Source organism: Metopolophium dirhodum, chromosome 2 (assembly GCF_019925205.1).
Source record: "Metopolophium dirhodum isolate CAU chromosome 2, ASM1992520v1, whole genome shotgun sequence".
In the NCBI taxonomy this organism is placed as follows: Eukaryota; Metazoa; Arthropoda; class Insecta; order Hemiptera; family Aphididae; genus Metopolophium; species Metopolophium dirhodum.
In genome coordinates, this window is record NC_083561.1 from 26,416,177 (window position 1) to 26,425,368 (window position 9,192).

Genomic DNA, 9,192 nt, shown 5'->3' on the forward strand with positions numbered 1-9,192 from the left:
TTTTAGTCGTTTCAATTACCCACGAATAATATTTTTAAAATAGGTATAGCACGAACTACAATCGTTCTTCTTTGTTTAAATATCTGATTTCGTCCAATTTGATTATAAAAATATAAAATAACTAGGTATAAGAAAAACTGTGTTTTTTCTAAAAAATTTTTTTAGATTTTTTGGTTACAGAATAATCTATTTACGTGGAACTTTGTTTTCAAATTTCAAACCTTAGCTACAAAAGTTGAAATATCATTTTTCAATTTTAAAGTTCATAAATTGTGCCTATTTATTTTAAAAAATTTCACCTGTTATTGTAACAATATATCAGGAGCCTTTTATTAAATGTTCATGCTTTTTGACCCCACTACTAAAACTTTATTGACATTTATAGAAAATAAAACTAAAAAAAATGGAAACTGAAAATGCCCGCAAACAGCCAAAACAAGTCAAAATATTTTGGTGGTGTATAGAAAATGCTATTATAAACAATCAGGGGAAATTGCATGTACCTTAGCTATCTACGATCATTTGACTTAAAGTTACACCAAAAACTAAAATTGATTTTGTTAAAACGTGATATTATTGGTATAGGTTAAATTTCTATTTTATAATAGATCAATAGCCAATAGATTACCTATAAATCACATTTTTTTATTTAAATCCCGGTAGTCATTTGGCATGCAAACTATAACTGAAATAGATAACCAGAATAGGTACATTGCTGATCACAAAGTACTTTCTGTAAAAGTACATTCGATTTAATATTTATCAATAGACTGTATAGATACTTAGTATAATATAAAGTTCTATGGATTTATCATAGTAAATAATATATTTTATAATATCTATGGCAATCGTCAATTGTCGACATTCGTCGGCGACGATAAACAATTTTAATAATTTCAGTGAACAAATAAGTAATAAGCCATCGATATAGACCGACAGTTATGAGCCGTATACATTATAATGTAAGTTCTAACACAAACTCACACATTTCGTTATGATCAGGTATTCAGGTTATTTTCATAAAATATTTTGATACTTTCAAGTTTCAGTTCAGAGCGAGATGAAGATGGATAAAGATAGTTTCTTCGGTGACGGCGGCACTCTAGCCAGGTTTCACCCGAAGAGTCGATGCTTACGCGTAAGTTTGTTTTCATATTATTACTGTTTTACATTTACTTTTTAGGCTTAAATTAAATATTTATTGCCACGGACAATCTGTTAACTGGGTTACGTAGAAGCATTTATAAGTTTAATCCCAAAAGCGCAATGTATAAAATACGCGAGACCGTCTTCGTTATAGGTTAGTTAAGTTTAATACGCAACTTTTTGCATGTTATACTATACGCCGGGTATCACTTTAGGTTTGCGCGATATATTTAAAACAATATAATATTATTAATCTTTATATTTTATATTTTTATATACATAAATACATTATACACCCCATATATTTTATTAGCATACTTACAGCTTTTTTAGTGTAGTTTATACCCTATAGATGGCTATAGATATAGGTATTAAATGTCTTGCAATTATATATTTTACTATAATTATTAATTTCATTATAATATAATATAACAATACACAAATAATTTTTTCGAAAAATATATGTAACATGTATAGTTCATACAATTATGAATTTATAGTTAATAGAAATGCGGATGTTTTACTTCATAGATATTTTTTTACTGAAATCGTGTAAATAATTTGATTAAACAATCAGGTTGGTAACCTAACCTACTCATCACTAGTATACATTTTTTATATTACGTGTAAAATCACCAACACAAGGTGCAGACTGCATTTAAAAAATTAATAACATAAAATAAAATATAAAATAATGTTGTAGTAGAAGCTGGAAACTTTAGTTTATTCTAATTTATAATCCAATTAATGTAACCGAGAATGTAACTATTAAATTCATAATTGAATTAAGAGATCATTTTGTGAAAGGAACAAGATTACTGCTAATATTTAAGTCTTAATTATTATTAACAAATAAATACAAATAATTAAAAAATTAAAAAAAAATTAAGAACACATCATTATAAAATTAATACAGTCATCGATCCGCTCAGAATCTAAAATTATATACTTAGAATTTCAGAAATCTAGTTGGTATTATGGTATTTGATGAATTTACTGTATACGTTTGGCTTTATGTTAACTCTAAAATCCAGTAATCACATTTTTATTTAATAATTCATAAAATACAATATACTCTTATAAAAAAATTCTTGTGCTTCTGATATCTATTCACCACCTTAATCAATAATTAAATTGATAAACTAAAATAATAATTTAAATAATACCTAACCTAACCTAACCTAACGAAAAATGTGCCATCCAAGTGTTGTATGCGCATATTTTAGTTAGAAATGTATAAAATACGCGAGATATAAACGTCGTCGTCGTTTTTCCAGTCCCTGTTCGTAGAATAATTATAATTCATAGGAGCTTACCTATATAAGGTACTTAATATATATATGTTTTGGTTTAATTTATAGAAATATATGTTATAGCTTATAACTGATAATAGTCATAAGATACAATTTTAATTAATAACTGATCATTTTTTTTCCAAATACAACGTTATAAGTTATAGGTAACTATTAATTTAGTGTCACATACTTAACTTCTATTGTTCACCTAATATCTATATTCTATATCATAGGGATTAGGGACGTATACATTTATTGGTATAGTATTAAATAAATTAATGAAATAGAACAAACACACCTACTATAATTATTAGTAATAATAATATATCCATGGATAAATTATTAAAATACAAAACGAACAAACGAAAAACGATTCTGAGCAAAGACATCGTTAACTAATAAATAATATTGAGATTAAAGTAATTTATTTTATTATTAGGCATTAGTACATACAATTTAGTAGGATAAAGTCATTTTTGCCTAAAAAATTACATTTGAAAGTGTCATCGTGTATATATATTATAATAATATACTCTAAAAGTTTCATAAATCCGCGAATACCTACTATTTTTAAATTACAACAAAATAACTAAAATCGTTATTCTTGGTTTTAATATGTAATTTCGTCCAAATTTTAACTTATAATATCTGTAAAAAGTAACTGTGTTTATAATAGATTATTTGGTTACAATTTGAACCAGGGGTGGACTGAGCCGGCGGGATACTGGGAACTTTCCGGTGGGCCGCTATTCAAAAATGATTTGTTATTGCTATATATTTATAATTATTATTAATATAGAAGATCGGCATAAATCGGTAGAAAATCGGTATAAATATGAATTATAAATATTTTTTATTTTCATACCATGACGCGTGTGTGAAAAATTGTTTATATTAAGTGTTTAAGATGTTCGATTTCGGTACGACTGATTGTCCACCCCCTTAATCTTCAGCATCAATGCATCAGAAATTATTATTTATAATTAGGCCACGGATTTAAATATAAACTGCATTTTCTGAATTTTCTATGACATTGCTTTCCAAGCAAAAAATTCGTTTCATATATTATCAACGAATTGAAAAATAAAATTAGAACATTTATATGGGTTGAAGTCAATTTTATAAAAACTTATTAAAAAAAAAATTAAATACAATTAAATAAAGGTAATTTATTTTACTTATATTTCTATTTTTTACGTACCCATTATTTTTAAGTATTGGGATCAATAAAACTATTTTTATTTAATTATTATTTTATATCAATTAGAATTTGTTAATAAACCAAGTAAAAAAACCGTTATCTATATTGTAAATTTGAATTCAATTTACCGCATAGAAACAAATAAATGTTTTTTTGTAAAAATATCCATCATCTATCGGTTAGGACCATATATATATATTTGCTATGATTAGGACGGTGAGGTTATAATTATAAATAATCTATGGCAAATGACAATCGTCTGACACGAACAGCGATTCCAATACGTACTCACATATTATTTCGTTCCATTCTGGTTATTAAGCTAGGTGCCTATTTTTATAAATGTCATTAATCTCAATACATCCAGACTGAACTTTTGGATCGGAGATATGCATTTTCCTTGGCGGAGATGCACAGCTCTGACACTAGACAATATTATACACTCGAAGGGAACGCGTTTCGCCGGAATAATAAATAATTACGTAAGTTTTGTTCTTCTACTCTGTTGACGCGGTAGACTTAATGTAAATATTTATTGTCAGACAAACTTATATACTCGCTAGGCGTAGAGTAGTTTTTAAAATCCAGTTGTTATAGGTGTACAAAAATTAAGATATTATGAAAAATACCTTAAATTATAATACTTTGCCTACAACTGTTAATTTATTGTTATAGTAGAATAATTTTTAAAATTTGAAATCAATGATTAGGGCATTAGGCAATGGTTTTATAAGTAGGAAGGTAGGTTTTTATACCTATACCCAATAAAATAAGAAAATACATAATGATTAATGTTATTTAATATGATTTGTAAGTATATAGCAGATTATACCTACCACTTGGTGACGATTATTTTTGTCTTATACGTTCTTCGTAATTCCGTTCCGTCACGATAGTTTTAGTTTTCGTTAAATGTGAAACATACATTTTCTATGCATACGGGATACAGGCATTAAATATTTGGGGTTTAAGAGAACACCTCAAACGTACGTTTTATTTTGGGGGTTTTACGGGATATACCTATAGGAAATGTTCTTCAAATTTTCACATTTCACTATTTGATATTGTGATATTATTTGTACCTAGGTTAAGTTTCTGTTTTAGAATCGATCGATATGTTACCTAGGTATATCACATTCTTTAATTTAAATCCTGGTAGTCGAGTATTGGACAAGTACCTACGTGACTTATAATTCGTATCGTAATTTAATGACTAAAGAAATATAATTTCCCCAACAGTGTCTAGGGCCACCGGCAGCAGAATGCATTATAGAATGTCTATAAACTTGTGGTCTAGTATATGGTTAAAATTGGCATGCGACCAACAACTGGGGGCTTGTTCTGGAAAATTTAAATGATCTAATAAGGTTCATCTCATTATTTGAATTAAATTAATTTTTAAGCGATTGTTGTGTTAGTTTATTTTCATATTATTTTGGGGCTTACATTTACTTACTTTTTAGACTTGAATTAAATTTTTATTGTCACGGAAAATCTGTTAACTCAGTAACGTAGAAGTATATACGTTTACTACCTACCAAAGGCGCAATGTATAATAATAATAAATTATTCGCCAGTCCGAACAATCCAAACGCTGTCTTACTCGTAGTCGAGTTCTAGTTGATAACTGACTTGTGAATAAATGTAATTTTTGTTAGGTATAAAAATAAAAATTATAAATCCTTGAATACAACATTTAAAAATACAAACTCTGTGTAATAAAAATTAATATTAGGTATTTATTGGTAGGTTTATATAATATCTGTAGACTGTAACGAATAGGTCATTAGAATATTGTTGAACATTTTACTGCATAAGATGCGTGTTATTTCAGAAATGGTATTCGTCAGTGAAAATTTTCAAACTGGGAATAATATTATATCATAAGCAGATTGAAATGTGTGAACGTTTCAGTGCTTCGAAGACTAAGTTCCGTAGCAGTTTTGATTCCGTCACGGGGTATGTATTTTCTTATTATTGTTAATTGATCAAAGGATGTATTGCCCGAAATTTTTCAATATTTGTATTGTAATTATACTGGTATAACACTATTCCGGCTATCAATAGAGTCGTGTTAAAAATTAGAAAATTGGCGAGGTATGCTATTTTTTTAAGTAATTATTTCGAGTAGGGAATTCGCTCAATGATATTTAAATATTTTCACCGAGAATCAAGTACGATGACTTGTAGGTAACTAGAGACTGAGTGAATAGGAATTAGGAAGTGTGTGATATGGCGAAGATAAGGAAATGGGTCAACAGGATTTCAGAATGTTTGGTGTATGAAAGGGAAAGATGAAAAAGAAATGTAAGGTTAGGGTAGGTAAGTGGAGTGAGGGTAGCAGATATGAGAATAATAAGTTAGGTGTTAAGGTACAAAAGAGGATAGAATAAGAAATTAATTAATTAAGGGTAGTGTACATATTGTAGTGAAAACAAGAGAGAATAGGTTTAGGTGGTTCGGTCACTGTATGATAAGAGATAGTGAGAGTGGCTATAACTATTAGAAGTTAATTTAGGGGGGAAATGAGGGGCGAGAAGACTGAAGAAGAGATGGATAGACAGAATACCGATCATATGGAGGAGTGGAATGAGAGTGGCTGAACCTGTATATAGCTGTGAGAGACGGGGGAAGAAAAAGTGTAAAGGTAGAATAGTTATGTTAACAATACGTAGGTAATACGTAACGTAATCAGTTGATAAATATTTTCTTTCATTGTTATGTTTACAATATCGAATACCTTGATGGTTAGTAGGAAAAGATCATCACAAAGCTCACGACCAGTGATGGTAGTCGTCTATCATCACCATAGCTTCAACTAACCATAGGTTTATTTAACTAACCTTCTTATGACTCATTAGGACACTTTGAATAAAAAAATCCTGAGTTGTAGGTTGCCAAACTTAATTGTTTGATTATCAAGTTGATCCTTTGATTGTTGACACCATGGATAGTCCACGCCTATGTTAAATACATTTCAGGCCGCGTTCCCGGAGGGGAAGACAATTGAGGCTCCTTTATATTAATAGTCGATACTCGATATAGGTATACTTTATTTGGCCTCAATTGTTCCCCTCGAAGACCGATGATAAGACCATTATGTCCTATCCATATCTTTATTATCTATGATGGAGCCATACCCAGCTCACTCGTGTAAACTTGTTGCTGGTTGGGATGTCAGCGCACTATTTGTTTTCCATCTTTGACCCACGCGTAGCATACCAAATGTACGATTAAGAAAACACTAAAATGATTGTGCGTGGGTCAGAGAGAGAAATAAATGGTGCGCTAAAAATCTGACATCCTCTTCAGTGGCGTATTTAGGATTTTCTTGAGGGGGGGGGGGGGGGATATAGAAATTAGAAATACATTTTCAAAGAAACCAGTCATGCAAGACTTTTTTTTTTTTGCTAATCCCTAATTTTTAATCACTAATCAAGTATAGGTATTTTAAAAGACAATATTAATCAATGAATAGCATTTTAAGTTTAACATAATAATCTAATGAATAAAAAATATATTAATAGCTTAATATAGATTTATAATAATCAACACAATGAAATAAATTTATAAAATATTTAGCTAATTAATAATTTGTTCTGTAAAAATGTAAAATATCATATAATTATATTGATCATTGATATCTATTATCTACATAGGTATATATAACACATAGGCACATATAGCCATTTATTTGCAGTGATTTTACAAAACAAACTCCAGTCTTCTATTTTTCAGAGACAATTCATCAATGACTTCATCTGGTGTAATCTTTGTTTCTGTATGGCATGCTAATAGAGCCAATCCATTCAGTCTAGTCTATAATAACAATGAAATACACAATTTTATAAATACTTTCAATAATATATCATAATTTAAAATCTGCAAATTTACTTCATTCATACTATTCCTGAGATAAGTTTTAATTCTTTTTAAATTAGAGAATGATCGTTCAGGAGTTGTTGTTGACACTGGAAGCGTACAAAATATTTTTATCAACATGTAAATGTTGGGATAAAATTCTTTATCACAAATTTCTAATGCCTGTAATCCTGAACTAAGAATGATATTATCTGTAAATAGTTTTGTTTTCCACATATTGAATTCGGCTATGCTATTGAATTTATCTACAACGGGTGAATATATGTTCACAAGCTTATTAAATTGTTCTCGGTCATTTATCTCTAGTGGCAATGGCTGGGTTTTAAAAATGCAATCGAACCCTATAACAGTAAATATCAAATAATAAAATACTTTGGCAAATTAGTTATTTATATAGCTATTCAGTATTTGTACTTATATTATAATTTATAATAATATAATGTCAATAGAGATTTTTTTTTGAAAATATAGTATAAAATATGTAATAACTAGTTTATACCTTCAAAAATACTTTTATGATTTATAAAACGCTCAGTAAGTTGTGATATAAAGTAATCAATATATGGTAAAAATACTGTTACACGATAGTATTGTTCGGTAGAATGATTTTGTAAATTTGGATTAGCTCTATGTGTTTGTTTAGAAGAAATTCTTTTCTCTAGCAATTCAATTCCAACATCATCTGCCTTTTTCTGTAATATATTAATAAATATTTGGGGGTATATTTATGATGTAGGTACATCATAAATATTATTTTAAATATTAAACAGTATATTAAAGTAAAAGATTACTTTGACATTATTATAGATAATTTTGAATTCTATTTCATTATTTTCTCTGATACATTTTAAAGTAGCTATTACATTTTCTACTATGAGTATTGTCTTTTTCAAATCAATTTGAACTTTTTGCAATTGTTTACACAGCAGAAGTCCATAAGAAAATAATACCTAAAACAAAATTTAAAAATAACACAATATATGTACCTAAATGTATATAAAATAGATATTATCTGAACCTTTATAACAATCAAAGAAATCATAAACTCTGAATCTTTTAACGCTTTCTGAAGCATTTCAGCATCTGTTGATTCTTTCCAATCAGATATAATGTCTAACGCATTGAGAACAAATGAAAATAGTTCAGAAAAATCATTTACAGAATCATAACGTTGAATCCAACGAGTAGCACAAAGCCGTTTGAGTTGCTTTACTTGGGGTGCATTATTTGAATTCTCAATGGTATTTAAAAGAACAGAATTTCTTTTAGGGGTATTGAAAAAATTATAAACTTTTTCGATCACCCCCAAACAATTTCTGATAGGTTTTATGCCACTAGCTGTTGAAACAGCTAAATTCAGCGAATGTGCTGCACAATGTACATATTATATAGCGTTGGGGTATTTAGATTTCACAATAGTCTGTACTCCTTTAAATCGACCAGCCATATTACTGGCCCCATCATAGCCTTGGCCATATAAATAATTGCAATCAATTCCACATCTGTTTAAGCCTACCAACAAAAAAATGTAATTAAATAATATAAATAAATAAAGTGAATAAATAAATAAATCATAAATGTGTTTTTTACAATTACCATTTAATATTGAGTTAGCCAAGTCATAACCAGTCAAGCTATCAATTTCAAAAAATCGTAAAAAGTTCTCAT

General features: G+C 28.4%; 1 protein-coding gene across 1 annotated transcript; it reads right to left on the minus strand.

Annotated features, from left to right (window-relative positions):
• Positions 1-7,080: 7,080 nt before the first annotated feature.
• On the minus strand, positions 7,081-8,897 carry LOC132939234 (52 kDa repressor of the inhibitor of the protein kinase-like). The gene is made up of 5 exons (XM_061006308.1): positions 8,543-8,897; positions 8,316-8,474; positions 8,024-8,216; positions 7,537-7,865; positions 7,081-7,461 (listed from the first exon to the last, which is right to left on the minus strand). The coding sequence occupies exons 1-5, from the start codon at positions 8,597-8,599 to the stop codon at positions 7,348-7,350; spliced, it is 852 nt and encodes a 283-aa protein (XP_060862291.1). The 5' UTR covers positions 8,600-8,897; the 3' UTR covers positions 7,081-7,347.
• Positions 8,898-9,192: the final 295 nt, after the last annotated feature.